The following is a 23,702-nucleotide window of genomic DNA, read 5'->3' on the forward strand; positions in this document are numbered from 1 at the left end:
TAATTCAATTTTTGAACTGCAGCAGGCTTCCCTCCACTAAGGCACACAGGCCTAACTTGGCGCAGTGGAGCCCCCCCGCTGCCCGCCTGGCCAGCCCTGCGCCTGGGGGCTGCACCTCGGGCAGCCTGTGGGCAGTGTCCCCTCCTGGGCAGGACCCCCCTGCCAGCTGGGAATCTTCAACAAAAGAAACCTCCGGTCAGTTTCCACTACTGTAAAGGTGGTGATATCTTGAGCACAGAAATAAAATAAAATGGAGAGAGTAAATAAGGAAAAAATGATTCAAAATTAAAAACTACTCCATTCCATGTTCATGATGTTTTTAATACTCATTTTGCTAAGATGCAGAACAAGGACTATTGAATTTCCATTCATTAGCAGCCAACAAGATATGAATGAGTATTAACTTCAAACAAAAACTGATTTATAACATCAAGTTGTGCACTTAAAAAAATAATTAATTACAAATAACTTTTAAAAGGAAGATTAACAGTGGAAGCAGTAATGAATATAAAACATGACTGATTAGGCTTAAAACATAACTTCAAGTATTCTAGGGCATTTCCTTAGACATTTGTCTTGAATTTATTTGTGCAATACCCATCTTTGCATAGTAAAGAAAAATTAGTTAAACTCTAGCCTTAAGTAATCTATTTCTTTTCACATGCACTTACACAGCTGTTAATGCCTAGCAGGATCAGATCAAATGGGTGAGATCATGCAGCAAACCGGAACAAGCTTATACAGTGACCACAGTTTGTTGTCCAGGTGAATAGGTAAACAATGGAGCAAATGTGCAGTGGATGAAATGCAGGCAGTGCCCACTGGGTCGTCTTTTGATGCTTTGTGATGAACAAATCAATGCTAGGTGGATACGTACTTCCCAAGGCACGGCAAAGGTGGGATGTAGAAAATCAATGCCTACCAAAACCGCTTTTTTGTCTGCCACCACAGAAAGCACTTCAGCCCATACCTACTCGGAGCTGTGTTGTCACTTGCGTTGTGTGCACACAGGACAGAAAGCGAATGTGTTCTTCCACGCACACGCAATGGCAGATGAGTGGAGCATAAATTCAGTCAAGAAATCATAATACCTATGAAACTGCTGGTGTAAATAAAAAAGTTACTCCAGCACTGAACATATGTACATAGTAACTGGGGACCACTGTGGTCTGATTTAAAACATCACATCACACACTAACAATGTTGTTTGTGAAATGCTTCTCACAGGTTTATTACACAGGTAGTTTATGTATATCCAGTTGATTCGACTTATTTTAATTTTTAGAATCTGCTAGTATTTCTGTTGTGGGTTACACCTGCTTAGGGAGCAGAACCCTAACAAAGCTGGGGATTATGTTCCCAAGCAAAGTACTTTTAGAGGACAATAATACAGCTGCAAGTATTTTTGGTTTGCCGTAAAAGTATTGTCATTAACTTCATTCTGCTTGAGGCCAGGCAGAAATTTTTCAGAATAAGATCTACAATGTGTATCAATGTTGACTACCTGTGTGCAGCACCTTTAACTCATAAGGTAGTGTCAATGTGATTACGTTAAAGCTGTTTAAAAACATTTAATAGTAACTGTCAACCAAGACAATATATTGCAGTTCTCTTGTGAGACCGTTTGATTGAACATTATCATAGTAAGAAATATAATTGAAATGAGATTTTGTAAGTCACAGGAAATCTGCAGCATTTTCTTAGTATTTTGGCTCTTAAAGCTAACTCAGGAAACGGATTTCCACTGAACAAAGACGGAGTAAATAGTGTAACTGGACTTCTGCTGTTACTAGTATCCAACCTTTAAATTAAACCCCAAACTACACAAGTTTTTAATTCTGATTGTCAGATGCAACAATGGAATTTTCAGGTCACTTTGCTGACACAAACTGTGTTACCTGGGTTTTAAATCAAGACGAGCAGGATGAGCCTGGCTGCACAGCTCTGTACTTCTGAGGGCCCTGCGTGAGACACCTCCCTGCCTTTCTCCAGCCAGATACACCCGGGCCAGCCCGGTTACCAGGGGCACCGCACTGCAGCCCAGCCCTTCCCTGCAAAAATCTGTTTGTGCACAAGGTGTACCTAGAAGTAATTGCAACACGTAACCCCCTGAAATTACATGGGATTTTGCACGCTTTGTGACAGTAACTACCTATCGTTAGCTGCGGGTCAAAGCTCTGCTTTTGCATTAGACTTTGGAAAGTGAGATGCATTGAAGAGACAGAGGGAGTGAGTTAGAAACCTCAGTCACCTTTGCAAGCTGGTTTGGGTGGGTGAGCAGAAGGCAAGAGAAGAAGCTTTTAACATTTTGTGAGTATTTTAAGGCTTATGTAAGTTTTTATTTTGCGGGATTGAGACAGGAAAAAAAAAGCAGCTATTGTTAAAAAAAAAAAAAAAAAGCTTGGCACTTCTGTGATTAGTTTGAAAGGGTGTCACTTGTCTTACACTGTATTACAGAAAACCTGTAACAGCCAAAAAACCAGTAATCCAGACTTATAGTCAATACATAGATATGCATTTATACATTTTAATTGTTTTTGGTTTCAAGCATACAAACTTCAGATCACATCTGTTTGGTGTCAGGACTCCCTGCATCTGCATGCTATTATCTGCCTTTTTTGAGCAAGCCCAGAACATCCGCTGTACAACATGCTACAGAAAAAAAGGGGAGCGAAAAGAACCCAAAACCAAACCCAACATCAAAAATAGATTTACATAAAGAATAGAACCTTTTTATATGGAAATCCTTTTCTCTCATATATATATATATTTATATATAATCTGTGAAAATGATACATCAAAATCTTATTTCCATATTTACACTTGTTCCTTCTTGGAAGAATTACACCCATCACTCGATAGCTTCCGTACCTGACAGACTCCTGGCCCAGGAGACCAAAACAAGGTGGACAGTGAGCTCACAGAGCAGGGAACTCTGAAGTCCAGCAGCAGAACGCACTGCGTGGCTGCAAAAAGCTATCAGAGCCTGGTATCGGCTTCCCAGTGGTTTGTATTTTTTGGGCTGCGGATTCTGCTTGGGGTCAGCTTGCTAGCTTGGTTGGTTGTATGTGAGCCATGCAGGTTACCCTTTCAAAATTAGCTCCTCATGCCACTGGAGTTTGGTAAGAAAAAGGAAGTCATGCGAACTCAAGTGAAGTTAAGAGTGCCAGCAGGCTGGGAAAAAAAATCTTGTATTTCATTATTTTGGAGCAGTTCTCTTATTGCACTTGGTCTGTGTGTGTCTCCTCCTTTGCTTGAGGAAAAAAAACCCACCTGATTTTGCGACAGTTTGCTTGTACCACTTGTCAGTTAATGTTAACAAGAGAAAGGTGAAGAGAGGAAGTATTTTGAACTTATCTCCAAAAAGGACAGTCTTCTACCACCTCAAATCCTAACATCCCAACAATGTGTTTACAGTTACTGTTTCTCATGTTCTTCCTTACTGATTTAGTTCCTGTGCAGCGACAGCAAAGACATCGTACCCAAAATCCAGTAGTGCAAAAGCAGCTTTTTGAATCGTATTTCTTCAGATAGGGCCTTGTTGACTTGGATCGAACCTTCGTTTTTTGACATTTCTTCCAGGTCGCATCAAAAGGAGGCGAAAAGAGAAAAATGCAATACATTAGTTAGATATAACAGGAACAAAGCCACTGCTGAGGTCATAGTAAAGTAAAAGGCTCACAGACAGTTGAACAAGTAGCTTTTCCAAGGGGTAACAATTTCAGGAATTTGGTGGCACGCTTTCTGTAGCATAGTATCTAGCACTGGTTTCATTATGCAGTTTAAAGATCATGCTGGCATACAGAATTCAATTATTTCCCTAGTACTTCAAGTAGTGCTCTAAATTTGTAGAAAACTTTCAGCCCACAGTACCGCGTGCATCCGCTAGGCCAAGAAAGCATGTGTACACCTACAAGGAATGAGTCAGGAGTGCCAGTGCTGGAGATACATAAGCACAGGGAGACCTGAATTTGCAGAGCAAGTGCTCGTCTCTGGCTGTACCAGAATACTGGAATTTTGTTTACGTATTTCAGCGTGACGGAAGAGCGAGTGCCTCTGTGAGCTCTTACCAACTATTGACCGTAACTGCTGTGAATCTTTAGTAAGGTGCAAAATACAGCAAAGACGTTGCATTCGAAGGAGACTGGACGGTTTTGTAAATTGCCTGATTAGAATTTGGTGTTAACAGTGATAGCAAGCTGGTCAGTGATATCCAGTCTCCTGCGATACTGATCTCCTATGTCCAACAGCAAGACATTAGGAAGCCACAACAAAAGTTGGGTGCAACCTCCCCAGTATCTGGCTTTATGTGGGGCATCAAGCAAGGGGCTCATGCATTTAGTTTTAACGTTGGGCATATGCACCACTACTGCCACCAAACCAACATGCAAAAAATACAGAACAGGAATTCATAAATTCCCTGAAACTACATACCAGCCCCAGGATTTTCTATTTTCTGCTGCCCTGCTAACTGCTACAATATTTATAAATACACTATATACAAGGTTTGCCTGGTGGTTTAAGAAACTAATGGATGTACGCAAAAGCAACTTCTTTTTGAGAAGACCTCCAGAGACTGGTAATTCTTAGCTATACTTTGCTGCTTTTTTTTTTTTTTATTATTTTCCCCTTGTGTACAAGCACCTACATTTTTACAAGGTGAATGCTTAAGAATTGCCGGTTTCTGAAAGATCACGGTATTCATCTTTCAATCATTTCCCCTCCAGGAGTACTGTCCTAATGCTCCTTTTGAATTAAGCTGACATTACTTCAATATCTCATTCTGTACTATAGGAAAATTTGAGATGAGCAAGTTATTTTTTCAGGCCAACTTGCAGAACTGCAGGGTGGGAAGTATGAATCTAATACAACTTGGTTAAATGTGAGTTAAAGCCTGCTTTGTGTCTACTTGTCCTGCCAGTTTCAATGGGGAAAGGACATGTCTGCTTCTCTTCCCCCTCTTAATACTGTCTAGCCTACTTGAATTCAAATACTATCAATGAGTGAGTAATTAGTCAGTCCCCTTAAATCATCAATGCATGATGTAATGCAGGATGTAATTTGTCCTCCTCTCAGGAAAGTAGTGTATTCCTGTTTGCTTGAAGAGGACAAATTATTAGAATATACACTGAACTATGCTGTTATCCGAGCTTATTTTAATTAAAGAAATGGACTTTAAAAGTCTTAGAACAAGATACAGAGGACAGAGGCTATGATAGCTTCCCAGTACGACTCTTGTAATAAAACTCATTTTGACTTTTATCCTATCAAATCTTTTCTAACCTGCTCTCTGCCTGTAAGGACCACTCAGTTAGGTGACAGCTCAGGCAGCACCCATGCCATGGGGCAACAGGCAGATCTGCTGCGCCCCCGCTGTGTGGTCTGTGATCTGTCCAAACCATATAGTTACTCATTTCCTAGTCTTATCCAGCAGAAATATGCACTTCAAGGAATAAGATACTAACCAAACCACTGCCTTTCTTCACTTGGGATATTCTGCGAACAGTGTTGCATGAGAAAGAAATATGTGAAGAACTGAAAATAACCTTTAACCTGAGAGACTGAAATAGGGAGCATCAGGTACAGTGTCAAGAAGGGAACGTAGCACACACAAGAGCCTGCCGCAGCTCTGCTGCAGTTGTAGCACTTTATTGAGGTAGGCAGTCGGTGTTACCCTGCAGGAACTGAAATTCTGTTCTGATTCCCCAACCAGCTTGAACAGCTTCATTCCAAATTACCAACCATTTTAATACACAAATGAAGACAGTAGTCTTAATTAAGTTGGCAAATAGAACAAGTTTCTCTTTTCCTCAAGAAAATTACAATAAAGAGAAAGGAAACCAGCTGAGTATCAGGTCCTGGATATTTGCACCTCTTTATAAGGATGTATCATACTAGTACAAGGTTCTTTTCAGCATGCTTCAGGAAAATGACGAAGCAGGGGGCAAGAAGAGTCCTTGATGGACAGACACATAGCAGAATTATGCTGTTCCCTAGTTCCTTGTTGTTTTATATGGAAGATCTTAGAACATGTAAGTGTAAAAAAAGAAGTTAATGTTCTAATGCCTCTTTAAATAATGAGGGTCAGCCTTTCTGTCTGTAATCCAACCAAAAAATGTGTCTCTAACATGGTCATCTTTACAAACAAAAAATATTTCAGAGAAGAAAAACTGAGTTCAAAAAAGGCTGAATGTATGCAAGAAATACCTTGCTGCGATCCTCTGCAATTTTTTTGCAACTAATTAGGAATGTGGTTACGCAGTACTTTACTTGCAAATCTGTGCCTTTGTCTGTGATCACAAAAATACCAAGCTTTACCAAAGTATTTAAAGATTTATCAGAAAACAATATTTTAACCACTTCAAACAGCCAATGTTTTCATAGGCATTCCTAAAGCATGGTTCAAATGCTGACGAAGAGCTTAAATAAATGATCTTTTGCCACAAAACTGATTCAAATTAACAAAATGAGGGACTAAAATTAGCAAGCTTAAAATAAGATGTTACCCTGCCATTTGTTCTAGTAGTTTGGGAAAAAAGTGAGAAAACGGCTCACATTTGATTCTACTGCTGCAGTTTGTGTAGTTGTGACTGTATGTAGGTCCATGATGCATGCTTTATGGAAATGCTGGTCAGGGACCGAAACCTCCTTCCCCACAGTCGCCAGCAGCATCCCACTGCCAGAAACTTTTGGGGTCTAAATGCATCTGCACAGACCAGTTAAAAACTTGGCATCTGTTATACTGGGTAAGTCTTTGGTCTGTCCATTAATCTTCCATTAAAGGGACAGAAAACCCTGCAGCTCTTCAGTTAAGAAACCACTGCTGGAAATAGAACTGTGCCTACATTCAACCCTTCTCTGCCAGCCCCTTTTGCATTCGATATAATGAGAAGTAGCTCTTCATGTGCATTTCCCCGTCACTTTTTCTAGCACTGCCTTTTAGCAGTATTGCTTTATTACCAAAAATCGCTTTAGTGCTGTTAAAATCAGCACCAAAAGCATTTAATTTGCTTGTAGCTTTGCAAAAGTAAGTGAATATATGCTAGGAAGCAAAGCAGGTGTGGGCCACTGGGACTGTGACTGCAGCCAATGCACAGAAGAACTACTCTAGTGGTAAGAACGTTCTTCCTATATCAGTCCTATATTAAACACTGTATATTGAAATCTTGCCCAGACTTGCTACGTCAAAATGAACTTCACGCTTATGAATGCCGTACTTCTGTACATTACCCAGCAGAGTTCAGCAGAAATATGTGGGACTCCCTTATTGCAGCCTAAACACCAACAGCTTTAAAAGTCCAATGCAAGGCTCAAGTGAAGTAAAATCTATTTCTTAACAAGGTTTCCACCCACAGCCGTTAACTCCAAGCTACCTGAAATGCGTAATGAGGCTCCATGCCCCCTAAAATTGTCATTTAACTTTTTTCTTTCCTATTCTAGCCACACATTTCATTAGAAAAAGTAACTAGGATTTACTCCTGAAACTGGAATTCTTTTTTTTTTTTTTTACTGTTTCTCTACAAACTTGCATCAAGCCGCCTTTTACACTTCCCCTCCACCCCCCCCCCCCCTCAGTTCATGAACAAAGTTTGCTTAGTTGCAGCTTACGTTTGATATGGACTTGACACCACAGTACCGTATGTTCATATGAACATCTGATAACCTGTGAAACAGAAATCACATCTCCCAGTTTGTAAAGCATTAGCTACCTTCTCTCATACTTGCAGAGACTAAACATATCACTTGCTTAAAAAGGAAAAGTTAAAATCCTCTTTAATTACCCTCACCTGTCCCTCCAGATATCTCTGAAGCAAAGTATCAGGGTCTATGTGTGCTAGCCCTGTGTACAAGCTGAAAGCTTTTTCTGACCCCCAGAAGAATCATGCACTTCAAGCTGTGAGCTAGGCCAGGCCAGTGTACTTGAGGTTCTGCTACAGAATAAACATTCGTATCTTGCTCTTTTGAGAGAAAGAGCTTCCAGAGATGTTTCCAATACAGATTTTCTACAGGGATAAACAAGCTTCTGCATTTGAGCAAACAAATGACACCAGGATGCAAAGCTGAACACTTGTGAGGGTAGTCTGAGAGATGTGGAGCACAAAGACGAAATAATCAATTAAAAACCGTATTGTTTCAGACAGGGAAGGATCCTTCTACAGACCTGCGGTGCTCGTGCAAGTTCTCAAGCACAGGTGGCCCCAGCCGGCAGCCAGGCTGCTCACACAGCTGCTAGCAGGTGCTGCAACACTGATGCCAAAAAGCAAAGGTTGTTAGGGCACAAGGCAGCTTACAAAGATTCAGGGAAGAAACTGCCTGGAGTTTTTATATTTTTAACTACTTGTACTGAGTTCTCAACAAATGCCCTTCTGCAGTACAAACGTGTTATTCGGGGATGAGGACTCTGTATCTGGAAAGTATACGAACTGCGAAGTAACAGATGTGTCTGACAGCAGAAAACTGATCCAGAAGTACAATGTGACCTTTTTTTTTTTTTTTCCCCATCAAAATCTAGCTTGCTTAATTCCCATGGGAACTTGCAATATCGGTGTTCCTAACATTATTGCTTTAAATATGTATGCATTGTTGTTCTCAGTATTTTGACAGAAATGTTAATGCAAACCTTGCAGAAAATTTGGCTGTATTTATTTAAAAAGCTAATTGCAGTGAAGTGCAGGGGGAAAAAACGCCCCTCAGTTCTGCAAATAACTGAAATTTTAATTTATCGCTCATGTGCTTTATTTGGGTTAAAAGACAACTCTCTCCTGTAATTTGCCTGTAGTAGGATATGGTAGAAAAACTGTAAATGCACTTGTACTAGTTAATGCTATAGAATATGTCCAAATATTACAGAGTCTGTAAAAAAGCATTATTCCCAGACTAGGCCTTTGCCTTTACATGGAAGAAACCTTTCAATCCATCAAATGAAAAGAATCCCAATTCCTTCTTGTGTTAACATCACATGCGAATCCATGTCTGTCGCTGCATACTCTAAAATACACACCTCATTTGAATTTCTGCCTTTGGACATACATTTGATGAAAGAGCATAGCAAATTAAAAATGCATAAATACTAAACTATTTCACTGTTTATAAATATGAAAAATACAAATCTCAGCCAGATGAGATGCAATGCAAAATATAAAGACTGTATTAAAACTTTTTTAAAAGCTAATTAAAACTAAAAGAAGGAAAATATATATATATTGTTTAGAGCTGCCCTGTAGTAACTTGTAAATACTGGAGGCTGGCCTAGGGGTATTTATTGTACAAGTGGACTGAATTTATTTAACTGAGAAGAAGCTGTAAGAAAAAAGAAAACAGCAGCTCAAGGCAAATTTATCAGCAGGAATTAAAGAGGCTTATGAAGATCATACACCCATGCTTAAAGATGGATGTTTTGATACATTTTGTATTTAATCTTCTCTTACTAAAGCAGATGAGGAGCACTGACTCCCCGAGCTGATGCACACAGGTCCTGCCAACATCAAGGGGACGCGCAGGGAGCATTCCTCCCTCAGAACAAGCGTTCAGAGAAAAATCAGTGCGTCTTTCTGAAAACACCAATGGTGACAGGCACTGTAGCCAACTTCTGACAACAAAGCTACTAACTGGAGGTGAAAAAAAGACCTTGCTCCTGAAGTGTTAGGGTGAACTGATGAAAGTTAAATTAATTCTTTTATTTTCTTCAACTTTGCACCCTGGTAACATCTGCTAGTTTCAAATCAGTTTCCTCCTCTTGTTCAGTGTGTTCGCACTTCTTTCCGTTTAAAGCGGTTTGTTACGGTTTAGGAGGGGAACACGACAGGATTTAACTTACAAATCTTGTAGCAGGAACTCAAAATTTAGTGATGTAAGCAAGAAATAGAAATGCCATAGCCACTGAAGAGAAGACATGCGGCATTGCTTACTTAAAGCCCCATCCTGTCCCCCCAAGGACAATAGCTGCTACCAGGATGGCACCAGCGATGGAGCCTATTATAAGATTGGTGGCACTAGGACCTGTGATAAAGGATTATGGTAAGACAGACATAAGAACCAACCACTTTATTCACATTAAGTGAAGCAACTGAAGGGTAGTCAAACAATTCAGGGAATACAGACAGCACACAAGGTGATGTCTCCAGACAATTTCAGCAAGCCCAACTTACTTATCTTTACCAGTAAGAATGAACAAAGCTGTTGGTCTCTACATTGTGCTACTTTGACTTCTACCATAGATAAAAACCAAGTATTTGACAGTAAATTCCATTGTGTCTAACTCCATTACCTAGTGAATGAACTGCCAGCTGAGGACACTAAGATATTAATGAAAAATTCCTCAACTCAAAGGAAAAAGTACGAATGCTGTATGACTACAGCAAATGAGGGGAAAAAATCAAAAAGCTTAACTTTTTCCATTGAGATCCTGAAAAGTGGTAGAGATTTAGGCTGAGAGCACATAGCCCCACTAGCTAATCAGAGTCCAGACTCCTTACAGTTACGTCAATGCTGAATTTACAAACACTTGTTTGACAAAAGCAAAGGACTGTATAATAAGAAGCGAAAGCTGAAAGAAAAGCTTTATTCCCATTAAGCTTTCCAAACATCAAAGCATCTCTTCATCATCCTCAAGAAGCTACTTAACAACAAAGTGAGGAAGGAAAGTGAGCAGGAAATAAGAGCAACAATAAGAAGCAGCACAAAATATGTTTGTGCAATTTTCTGAAGAGGGCAAGGGAACACCTAAATAAGATATTCATAATTGACCCGTAAGTGCTCTATTTACACAGGGCGGAGGAAAACTGACAATAGGCCTGAGTAACATTTTAATTGCTCTGCACAAAACTTTCCCTATTGAGCGGTCTTTGATGTAAAGCTAATTGCATCTGAGCTCAAGGCAAAATGAAACCATCCCAACAGTTCTTTTGCAGCATGTCACACACTTTTTGTTCCAACATTTACATATTCGGGAACAGCCTTCAAAAACAGTTCTTACCTCCTATCCCAGTCTCCCCAAACCAACACTTCTACACAGCAACTGAATTTTTCCTATTTTAAATGTTCTGAAACTGAGTTTGGAAAACTGTCAGACAGCCAACATAAGGAGGAAAAAGGAGCAGCCAGACATCAGCAAAGGAAAGAGGCAAGGGCAGCTGCAAGAGCTGAAAGTTTTAAGCTGTTAGGTCAGATCACACCACCTTCTGCCCCATCCCAGATGCTACAATAAGTACGTGCCCTAAATTACAGAATTTACTGCAGTGACCTAACTTCATGGCATCCATTACATGGTTCCGATATCACTGCTTCCGCAGATCAGATTAGCTATAAGAAAACCAATTTCTAAACATTGCTTTAAAAATTGCTTCCTGCAATTCCTATGCAGAGTATTCAGGAACATGAATAAAAAACTTGGACTGAAAAGAAATACAGTGAGCTTTACAGATATGAGCAGTGCACAAATTTGACAACAATAATTACAAGGTAATTTTTCAGAATTTGGAAGAACATATCTTATTTGGACTTACCTTTAAAGTCACACCTGGCTCGAATGAACAGGAGTGAGCATGGGGGAGGGTAAATGAATGCCATTCCACAGGCATTATATTCCCAATTAAGGCGTGCTTTCAACAACAGCCTAATGAGCTACTGTATCTGACTTGGATCTATGGCTTACTCTGGATTTCATCAAATTATTGCACATAAGAAAAGACTGAAAACACAGCAAGTAATTTATCTGTAATAAATTTCAGAAGCCTTGGGAAATTCTAAAGCTGATCTCTTTCTAGCCATAGAATGCTTTCTTCCCACAAAAAAGGTACAACGACTAACTGATAGAAACATAGTCATAACGTAGCTAAGGAAGTACCAAATCACCACTTTTTTACATCCCTTTTCTTACTATGTTCCCTGGTTGTTGAGTGTTCGGGAAGTGGGGAATCCATTTCATACTGCACATCAATTTAACAAACAGCAGTTTGTTCTTTCAATACAGAAAATCAATATTGGTTTTATTTAGTATAAATATGGAAAAATTCAATCAAAATTTAAACAGAAGAGGATAATAATACAAAACAATTAGGTTCAGTTAATAGAAAAGTTACTAAAATTATGTTAAATAATAAATGGGCCCTGATAAAACCACTTTTCAGATCTGAGCCAATTTTATAAAATGTCAGTGTCTAAAGAGGTTATGTTCATTTTTAACACAAAAAACCACCCTGAAAATCAAATGCCTGTGAGAATTAGGCTATCTGCCAGAGAGAGCTTAAGAGCAGAGTAAATGATAGATGGCTGTGGATAAAGCCACGTCCATTCCTCTGGAATAATTTGAAAACTGTTTCACAGTATGCTGGGAGTGGCAGCTCATACAAATGCAGAGAAACATCTGTATTTCCCCTAGCACAGAAACTGAAAGGGCTACATTCAGCGTAGAATTTTAGTGATAATCAACAAGACTATAATTTCATTTATGACTTTAATAGAAAAACAAAGCTGGTGGAATACTTAGGATTACTAAACAGCAACCACACATTTATGAGAATGGAGTCCTCCAATTAACGAATTCCAGTTTCAAAATACAGAGATTTAAGAGGATTATTGATAAGCCGTTCTAAGACCGTAACAGACTGCGCGTAAAAGTACTTACAATGGGACTACTTTTACATGTTGTACCTTACCTTAAGGGTGTATGCCTCATGTTTTATTAAGCATTATCAAGGAAATTTTATTATTAATAAACGAGAATATTGCTACCAGTATGAAGCCCACTTTGCATCAGGTCATTTTGGTTAGTGGAATTTATGAAGAAAAGTATGAATCAGTACGGTTCAGCTAAATAAGCCTCTCTAGTCACTGGACTCAGATGCTTGACATGCAAACCAAAAGTAAGAGGAAGGTTTTCACCACCACCACACTGTGGGGTCATTTTCCATCCAGACTATCACAAGATGCAGCACTGCTGGTGTACTCGTTCTTTCCACAATACTACTGGTATGACCTGCAGACAGGCTGACCAGGAGGAAGCTCCTGCAGCTAACGGCACTGCAACACCTGGCACACCCCCCCCTTCCCGCCGGGCGCTGCCTGCCTTGGCATGGCTACCGCATCATCTCTAGCCAGCTTTTAGGACCCTTGTAAAAATCCTGCCGAAGGTGTTAAAACAGAACATACCCATAATTTCAGTGGACTTCAGACCATTCCCTAAATCTTCATCATCATCAGATAGATTCTACAAGAATTACTATACACTGCTTTGCAACTCTGCTAGTTGTAGAAGGGGCAAGTTTGCTGCAGGTTGTCCCGCAGGTAACAACGCACTGTGGTGGTTACGTGTTCTTCTCTTGCCTGTCACTTTGCCAACCAAATCCTCTGGTTTAAGCTATCAAAGCCAAGTGTCCATTTCAGGATGAAATCTGGAAAAACACTACTCTGCCATTTTGTCCCTCATGATTACTAAAATAAATAAATGAAGCATTAAGAAATTAAAGTTATTTCAGCACTTTGAATAAAAGTTTGCAATTTGCAAGTGAAGTGGCGAGGAAGGAGGAAGAAGGGCAGGACCTGACATCAGGCTGTGACTAACGCAGCCTCCCCTGCAGCCTGACGGGGACAGCCACCAGGGCCTGAAGGTCATTAGGAACAGAAGAGGGTGTTTGTGTCCCCCACGTGCTTTCTTCAAAGCAAGCAACAGAAAGGCGCAGCAGCTTGCCCTAAATGGATGTTGTATCCGAAGGAACCTCCGGACAGAGAAAGGCTGATGGGGTCCAGGAGAGAGGAATGGATGGAAACAGAAAGAAGAATGAGTCAGGTATTGAGTGGTAAGAGCAGAGGAAAAACGAAGAAAAAGTGGAATTAGAGCAGGATACAGGAGCAAGAACAAATGGTCAGGGACGTGGGTCAGAGCTGAGTGGATTGAGACAGCAGGTAAGGGAAAATAAAAACAGAAGGGTACACGGCAGAACGTAAGCAAAAAGTAAATGGTCCTCAACGTGTAGGTAAAGTCTCTGCTCCACAATCTGGGTCCCAAACCCCTACAATCTTCACAGTCTTCAATTTTTAGCAAACAGTGGTAAAAGCCACCAGTAAAACACCAATCTGATCTTTCTTGAGCAGGTGATCTATTGCCTTCTACTTGTTTTACTGTTAGCTGTCCTGTGTGAGTGCAAATGTCTCTGCTCTTCTGAGAACCTAAAATGAGTTTAATCTGACAGTCCAGTTCAGCAAAAGCTAACAAGCTTGTATCTAGGGCTGCGAACTCAGACGCACAAAATGCTGCCTATCAAAAGGCTGCCTGTGCAGCTTTAGTTAGAACTGTGTGTGAACGTTTTTTCACACAGCCTGATTAGAAATCACAAACCGTCTTGTTACAGGTCCCCCTTCAGCGAGATGGCACTGTCACACAGCAGAGGTAAGAGGCAGCATTAGAAACACAGCGAAGCTGGAAATGTCAGAAGAGCAGAATAACTGCAATTTATTCTGTAGTTTGCACAGTAAATGCAGAATGAAGACAGAACTTCTACGGGCATTTTTATGTGGGTATATGTACACATACACACACGTATTTAAATCATAGTCGCTATCGAAACTGAGGTAATGGGCTAACACTGAAGATTACAGGTCCCTAAAACTATGAAAAGACAATAAAAATAGCTCATACATATTCTTTATATATGAATTGTGTACTTCAGCATTCTTCTGCCTTGAGGTAACACAATCCTAGCAACGGAACGTTCGGCAGCTCTGCTGTAAAACTGGCTGTCTATACTACTATCAGCAGCTTGCACCTTCCTAGCTAGATCGTGTGACCTGTTATTAGGCTGAAAGCCCCACACATTGTAACAAACAATTCCTGCATATTACGAAATAGTCCACGTTACTCAGTCTATTTTGCAAATATATAGAATCACAACCTTCCATTTCCCCCCATTGTTTTTATAATTTGGTGTAATGGAAACATTTAGACATTTAATTTTACCGTGACAATGTAAAAATTCACAAACTTATTGTTTTATGCCCCACATTATCCCAGACGGGAGAAGGTTCAACACTGCATGAGCAAACCACATGACACAGACACAGTCAAATCACATGACAAATACAGTCACCACATGACAAAGCTAACGGGGTAATACACAGAGGGCTCAGGTGCATACGGTTACCTCACACACTAGGCACCAAACATAAAACTCAAACTAATAAAAATGCTTACTCTATTCCCCACCCTGTGCCTCCAAAAATCACCCCCAAGGCCAGAATGGTCCCTGCCACTGCACCTATTAGCCTGTTAGTGGCCATGCTCACTGTGTGGAGGGAAAAGGGAAGATTTTTTAAGGAAATGATCACATATATGTCTGAAATGAAAACATGAAATAATTCCTCACAGGATTACTTTATACTATAATCCATCATCAGATAAACAATTAAAACTCCTCACAAATCTTTATTTACCAAACACTGTAGCTTTAAAAAGTCTGAAATAAGCTATATCTGATTTTCTTTGAATGCTTGCAAATACCGCAATGAGAAGTTTTCCTGTAAACGTAAGACTATTCCCTTTAGCTTGTGATTCTATTATTTATTTTAAAAGGGAACATCCTCCACCTACTGCTTACTTAAAACAGCCAAAATGTAAGTAAACCACCGGTTAGAAAACTTCTTTTTGATCACCAGAAACTTACTGTATCCATAATGTAACCAAGCAAATGAAAACTGTTTGGAAAAAGTTCCACTGCAGGAAAAGAAAACACCCAACTTTTCAATTCATTCCTTTACTAGTCATATTTTCCTTTGTAACTGCATTCATCAATAGGACTTTCTATTTATCTGTACGCCCTAAAGACAGGTGATACATTTTAAATGGAATAACCTACCCTAGAAATGTGCTTCACGTAACACTCTGGAATATGTTCAAATAGCCTCTCTTACGACATTGGCTTTATTTTTCATTTTTTAAGGGAACTCTTTTGAGAAAAAAACATCTATACGTTTTCTGTGTTAAAGATTAAAAGCTTGATAGATTCACTGAGTCATAAATAGAGCACAAGCAAGCAGCAGAATTCCCTAATGAGAACTTCTCCAAGGGACAAAGACTTTATAGCCTTCACATTGAATGAAGTCTGTTTTGAAATGGTTTCAAAATTTTTTCCTGGTTCATACATATACACACACACACACACAAACACACACTTGAGACATTTTGTATTAAAAACCAAACAAACACTATTCCAAAAAGTCAAACAAAGGCCTAATTCTGCAAATGAAATGGCAAAGGAAGAATCTTGTGTTCCTATGGAGTCCTACTGGCCAACACTAAAGTAATTCAAAGTTTCTGCAGCGGCAGAATGTAACTGCAAGAACTCTGTGTCCTCCAAAAACTGCTAGCGTGCCATGTAGGTCTGCTAGTGCAGGACACAGTAGGTTGCCAAGTTTAGAGTAATTGAAGACTCATGTATTGATACCAACATAATTAAGGACGACTGATTTTTTAAATCCTGAGATACAGTATGGAGCCAAAAGCAATGATGCATGATGAAAAGGTCTGAAAAGTACAGCAGGAGTAGCAGTCAATTGTCAGTTACCACAACAATACATACATAAATAGCAGTACTTCCTAGCTATACATTCTCTACCTTTAGTAAGAAAAAGGTTTGGATTTTTCACACCATAAATCCTAAGTCCATTAAGTGGATTTTCACATAATGAGTGTTCTGTTTCTGAAACGTAACAAAACTCAGATTTAGGGCTAAGGAAAAACAGGTATTTTGGTTTCTGTCTCAGGCTTGTAAACTGGGATATGACATCGGAAGTACTGGTAATAAGGGGAAAAAACATAATGGAAGCTACTTGAGTATGTTAGATCTTTACAGAAAACTACTGTATTCTTCTGACACCTTATGACAAAGGAATTCCTCTATTAGCACACCAAAAGACATTAGAGTAGCTGTCAGTATTCAGGCTCCTAAATTGATTTCTAGGTGATTCAACATCAATGAAGTACTGTAACAATGTAAGTAAAAATCATCCATCTTTTGAAATCATTGAGGCACCTTGTACAAAAACATGTTCTGCCTTTTTGCAGAGGACTGCATTGAAATATGCAGTCTAAATTTTATGTTTGTACCTACTGGCAGAAAACCACACACATACTACTCATTTAAGCCTTTTTCCCAGAATGTTTCAGCATCAACACACTAATTTTCATAAAGGTATTTCCGTTCTGAATTAGCTGAGTTAATCTGAATTACAAAAATCTAACCAAGAAAAGCATACCTTCTGTGTTGTCTTTCCTATAGATCTTTTTACAGAAGAGGGAATTATTTCTTAACTATAGGATTTCAAAATAGAAAATTAATTTACTCTTAGTGTCACAACTGTAAATACTGCTCTCCTCATCCACACACAAAGAGAAGTAACCAGCTCCATAGTGCTTTTCTCCACCATTTTTTAAGACTCTGTAAGCAACATTCCACAGTTAGAAGGTTTTTATAGGAAATGGAATAACAGGTATCAAATATATACCTGTCCTCCCTTGAAACCTTGGGTATTTTAAAGAGTAATCAATTAGATTCTGACCTCCAAGAATTACGTTTTTAAACAACTCTTTATCTTCTTTCCATCAGCCTTATATAAAGGGACAGAAGAACTGGAACCGGGACATAGCAGAAAAATTTTGTTTGGGTTTCTCAGTTGTTTACTGGGAACTTTATCTGTAAATGCGTAACACCGGAAAAATACAGTCTGATGTTGGACAATGTCCCGATGACAGGAAAGACATAAAAAAACTGGACAGCACAATCCAGAGACATTCTTTGGCAGAGAAGTCAGAATCTCAAGTGCTGTTCTTCCTCTTCAAAAAAGTTTTTTGAGCAAATACTTCCTCAGTAGCTCCTCTTTGTGTTTATACTTCATATGCAGTTGAAATACCTACTAAATACATAACAGTAAGCAATAATGATTGCAAAAATAATTAAAGTCCTTAAAATCTTCATGTGTTTTTTTTTCCTCCCATTGAAATCTGATCCAAAGCTTTTTTTCATGCCAGGGACACTCCACTTTTCCCTTTTTTTTTTTATGCCACAGCTCTCTGAATTAGCTGAGAACAACTAAGGGAACTGGAAATTTTTAGTAAACCATAAATACTCAATTATCATATAAATATTAAGTGCTACACTTAGATTCCATTCACACAGAAAATTATTGTAAATATAAACAGAGACTAAGAGATGAAGGAAGAAACAGAAAGTACATACCATTACGCACTGAACCTTCCCCAAATTTAGGTTAGAAAAATAAGTTTCATCAATTCTCAGAGCAGAAAGACCTACTTCATCTACACAAAGCAGAATTTTACCGTCTGGGTCTAAAGAGGACTGTACAATAGTATTCTCTTCCTGTATGCTAATTCTACTGCCACATATCAACAGAAAAATGTCACAAATACTTGAAAGGACATCAAAACTGAAATCACACAAACCCTTGGGTCCTTCATCCTTCTTGCTACCAGTATCCCTGATAGGATCATCAATACTACAGTCTGTCCCAGCCCAGGAGAAATTACAAATGCAAGTGGCTTCATTACTGCAAATCTGGAAAAGAAAAGAAATGACGGCAGTTGTTTGTTAACTACATTTTATGAAGTTTATTTAACAGGTAATTAGGCATTTAATTGACGGTATAAAACTTATCCATCTATATACTGTAACAATAGCACTGAGTGTTTAGAATGATTATAATACATTGATAACCTGAAAGTTTGCTTTTACCCACTAAATATACTCAGATGCTAAGAAAAGCAGAACTGTTCCCACTGGCCTCATCATCACTTGCACTACATACCTGTACAAATGTAAAACCCAGAAATTCTCATCCAAAAAAACCCTATCTAGATTAGTTAGATCTTCACTAACCAACTGTCTAGACTTTGAGCCTGGATGTCCAGAAGGAATATAAGCATTTGCATTTAAAAGGTTGATGGTTATGCTTTATAACCACTGATTTACAGTTTGCTCCTATGTATAAAAAATAGTAAGATTGTAATTGGTTTTGTCGGGGTTTTTTTCTAAGCAGCAATGAGGAGTGCTTGCTTGTCTTCTAGAGGGGAAACAGTTCTTCCTAAGTCTACATTTAGTTGAAAGACTTCTAAAAAAGGACTTAGGACTCACTAGAATTGGCAGTACGTTTATCAGATACAGGAAAACCTACCCAACCGACAAAACCTAAAATATCAGATCAATAGTGCGAGTTAATATCTCTAAATGTTCCGTATGAAAAAGAACATGGAATGTGTGGCTAGAAGAGGTTACTAAGGAAAAAGCATGACATGAGAAACAGACACAAAACAAAGAATGAAGTTTTGATGATGAGACCAGAATTGAAGTTGATCATTAGGCATCAGCTAATAATGGCATTTTTAACATTATGTTCCAGTGTCCAAACCCCAGAAAATAACGTACACACTGATGATTACAAGTAAGTAGTACATGTGATTTTTTAAAATCTAAAGTTTTATCTCAGTCTGCTTCTTAAATTAGAAAAATCTTACCTAGGAAGCTGAAGATAAATACATTTTATGGCAGGTTTGACCAACTGAAGTATTCTTTTAAAATTATGAATTGGAATAATCCAAAGCAAAACAAAAAAGGTAATAGTTCTCTCACCACTCATGCCACTCTCCAGAAGTACCAAGATAATTTCTAGATCTCCTAGATCCTTTCCTTTCCAATTTTAAAATTTTTCTTCTTGATTTTGAACTTAACCCTCTTTGAAGCATTCAAATTCATCTTCAATTGCACATAACAAGAAGAAAAAAAACCACCCTCCTGTATAAAGTCTAGCCCCTCGTGCAAGTATCTGTCCACTGCATCCCATAGTGGAAAGATTTTATCAGTATTACAGTTAAGAAATGGAACAGTGACTCTGTTCATCAAAACATACCTAATGTCTTAGACAAATGGACGTAGGCGTAGAGTAACAGAATATAATGTGCTTTAATGTAAAATGATCGACTGCATCTGTTCAAGAAGCATGTATCGTCTCTGTTGTGGTCCAACAGCTTAGAATTTTGATTATTTAAGTCATGAGGTATGAATCCGATATTATAAAGATGACAGTATGCACGAAACAGTTTAACTGAAGATGGCAAGTAGTTTGAAATATGGGTAGTACATTACAAGTCTTTACAATAACTGATGTCAAAGCTTTTTGCTAGTAATGAAAACACCACATAGATGTAATTGCAGAACTAATCTGACAGCTTTGCTTTCTGAAATTTTACCTATGCTTCACAGAATGGCAGCCTTCCCTTGAACCTAACACTTGCATTTTCAGACCAACAGGTGTTCAGAACAGTTTCAGGTAGAGAACTCTGCGGGGTGCATTAAGATCAGACATAGCAGAGAGAGACGGAGAAGCTTAGCTGCAAACTCCCAGTACAGACTCACCCCATGCCCGGAACAGACTTTTCCATTGGAACCAACAGGACAGCTGCTTATGTTCAAGGACTGAATTGGCAGGCACTTTTTGTCCAGACACATCATGTGAGGTCCACATGGAGCTCCATCCTCCACATAACCTAAATCTGTATCATCATCTAAAAGAACGTGAGCACCACTAGAAGAAACAAGTTTTAAGATACTATTAGTATTATGACTGGAGTCTTTTGAAAATATTAAACATGTCAGTGTAGATAATAAAAGCCTCATACCTTTCTCTCATTCAAGCATACAGACAGACTCACAAAATTAGAACGTTTTTCTGTCTGTCCACAGCACTGACAAGGCGTTCCGGTTATCCAGACTTCTTTTTAGCCTTATAATGACTTAAATACTCAAAAAGGACACCTTAGGCTTTGGGGTTTTTTTAATAGTCTTTGACGGGCCATGCTTTTTTTTTTTCTCTTTTCTTTCCTCCAAATGCTATGAAATATTATTGCTAGAAAAACGTAAAAAAACTAACTTCCCATGTGATGACATTTAAGTAAAAACACTAGTGGAATAACAGAAGAGTTAAGAATCATTGTTCACTCAGGACCTAACTATGTAAAAGTATTCTTAGCATGACAGCAATGTTGCCGATGTCTTTAAAATACAAATCCAGTATCATGCACAGTAGACTAAACCTCACTTAACTTGCCCTTTAACTGAACTGCAGCTTAACATCTTATCCTGCCACAACTCCAGTTTCACCCCTTTTCAGCCTTTACTTTCCTGTAGCTATTTCTCTGAGTATTTAATAATCAAAATCATTATGTTTAATATATAAGTCTTTGGCAATTGCAATTACAATTCCTCTCCCCACCCCCGCCACAAAATATAATGCTGAGCATTAAACTCTGAACGTTAAAGGTAAGAGTAATCAGGTGGATAACCCACATTTACCCTCTTTAAATGTGATCAAGCTTTTTTTTTTTTTTAATAGAAATACCACTCAGAATAATGATTTTCTGTAAGATATTCATTATCTAAGAATCCCACAATTTTACGTTTATGTTTACTTTAATTCAATTAGGTTTGACTGAGCAAAATCACGTTGGAACACTGCATTATCTTTTACCTGCAGTCCACTATTCGTCCTTGATGATAAAAAGAATTTGGGATAATTTCTCCTTGAACCTGACCAACTCGTGGAACTCTAGTAAGATTAGTACAGAGCAAAAAGCCACAGAAAACATCACTGTAAAATGAAAACATAAATCAAAGTTACTGAAAAAATATGAAATAAACTTACAAAAAAGAAAGAGTGGCAATGATGCTACTGATCACATTAAGTAATATATTACCATAAGTCACACACGACAGACTTTCAGAGTACCAGCCTGGAAATAAAATATTGGTTGATATAAATGACAAGAGGCAGAAACAAGTAATTATTCATTCTAAGGCACCAGTGAATGTTCACATGAACAAAAAAATTATCTGTACTCTAAATACAATACAATTAAGAAAAGCCAAATTGTACAAAGCTCTGTCATAGCAGGCTAAATTACATTTCCCTATCTCCAGCAGCTTGGATGCTGTAAGTTAATGTGATGTTTGAATTTTTAGATGAATTTTATTTCCCTTGCAGGACAACAGAACCATAATGACAGTCGTTAGCATGCAGTCTGAATTTTGGCAAAGAATCTGCTTTATTTGATCTTATTTTATATCTGCAATCTTCAATAGGAGGATATCAGCTTAAAACCTCCATCTCCTGCTCTAATTGTCCTAAGTCATAAAGCAGCTGGATGAATGCTGGAAATTGTATTTGTTAAAATTACAAAAATGGTAAACGGCCCTTCAGCTAGACCACTTTTCTGCATGTTTCTACTGACCAAGAAAAGCTTTTATACAATAGAGGGTTTTAACATACATATAACAACAACACTACTTTCACCTAAAGGAAAAAAAATTAAAAAGCCATTAAACAACTCCTTTCCTTATGATCCTATCTGAAACGTGAATTACATAATAAAATAAGAAAAAGATACTTGACAAACATCAAACAGTCAAAAGAAGGAGAACGCCATTCTGAGACTTAAATTCTTACATTCATACTTAAAAATTACAAAAAAGTAAGCAAACCAGGAGAAATTTAAGTCTATCCACTAATGGTCATTAACTTGAAAAGTAAAGATAATCAAATATCCATCTAGTAATGATCACCTGCAAATGAATCGGCTTTTTTCTCTATAGCATCCAAATGTCTAATAGCCCTCTCTGGGCAAAATAAAGGTTGGAACTAACTTCAAATAGCATAACCTGGTACCAATCCCAGAGCAAGCAAAACCAGTGTGTGTACTTGCAGCCTAATTTATCCCTGCCAAGTCTGAGGTGTTTGTATCTTATGAACTTGTGACTTTTTGCCACCTTGTCCCCCAGCTCCTCTGAAAGAATTAAAGTCCCAGCACATTCTTCTGGAAATCTGAGAATCTTTGTAAGTGTATTGCTGTCACCCATGGATTTGTCAGAATGGAACTTTTCAAGATGCCAACCTTGTGAGGGAAAGAAGATTCAAAATAATGCAAAACTGCTGAAGCATTCATGAAAAAGAAAGACAATTTTAAACCAGTATTCATCTATTTAAAATACAAATAATCTCTACCAAGCTGAACTTACTGTTTGCTACACTGAATCCATCGGTCTCCATCCTTTCCACAGTTTCCCTTTTTTGTGCCTTCCGTATTAAGCTTTTCATAACAAAATTTGTCAGATCCTGAAGACTCTGTTGATGAAGAAAGGAAAAAAAGAATGTACTTTCCACCGGCAACATGACAGCTTTAAAACTTGCATAATTTATTGCAGCAGTTCTCTGTATGTTTTTAATACAAAACACAAATCTAACCACATGTGTATGTTCACAGATAATATTTTCCAGTGACTACAGTGGGAACCTAGCAGACTGAACCGCAATACCTACAGATGGCTTTTCTAAAATAAAGCTCAAAGTTCAAAATTTGCTCTGAACTTTTAAAAAAAAGCAACCTCCAAAGTGCCTGTACTGCCTTGTGCGTCTGAATTTATCTGTGGCCTAATTTTTTTCACTTCATAACAGTTGCACATAGATTTAATCTAGATGTTTTCACTGCAATTATTCCTGATCTGTATTTCAGGAGATCAAAGTTTATATATATATATATATATAAATAAAACATATACCATAAGCATATGTTCTGACATCAATATTTATTTTATATAATTTTTTAGTTCACAGAGAAAAAGTTGATCAGTCAAGTTATTTTCTATGGC

At 38.3% G+C, this 23,702-nt stretch overlaps 1 protein-coding gene across 10 annotated transcripts in view; it reads right to left on the bottom strand.

Annotated features, from left to right (window-relative positions):
* Nucleotides 1-300: 300 nt before the first annotated feature.
* The window catches only part of ADAM23 (ADAM metallopeptidase domain 23), a 75,751-nt gene continuing 52,349 nt past the window's right edge, over nt 301-23,702 (bottom strand). For 5 of the 10 annotated variants that reach the window (XM_055812644.1, XM_055812647.1, XM_027786132.2 and 2 more), the window contains exons 21-26: nt 23,073-23,178; nt 21,529-21,648; nt 20,418-20,586; nt 18,452-18,563; nt 9,909-9,999; nt 301-3,575 (exon numbers count right to left, since the gene is read on the bottom strand). In XM_055812644.1, the coding sequence (XP_055668619.1) occupies nt 3,527-3,575; nt 9,909-9,999; nt 18,452-18,563; nt 20,418-20,586; nt 21,529-21,648; nt 23,073-23,178 (647 nt within the window). In that variant the 3' untranslated portion in view covers nt 301-3,526. Of the gene's footprint in view, nt 3,576-7,608; nt 7,664-9,904; nt 10,000-15,187; nt 15,279-17,247; nt 17,303-18,451; nt 18,564-20,417; nt 20,587-21,528; nt 21,649-23,072; nt 23,179-23,702 lie in introns of those variants that run through there. The other 5 variants (XM_055812645.1, XM_055812649.1, XM_055812650.1 and 2 more) reach the window with 5 other exon arrangements.

The sequence above is a fragment of the Falco peregrinus genome, chromosome 8 (assembly GCF_023634155.1).
Source record: "Falco peregrinus isolate bFalPer1 chromosome 8, bFalPer1.pri, whole genome shotgun sequence".
NCBI lineage: Eukaryota > Metazoa > Chordata > Aves > Falconiformes > Falconidae > Falco > Falco peregrinus.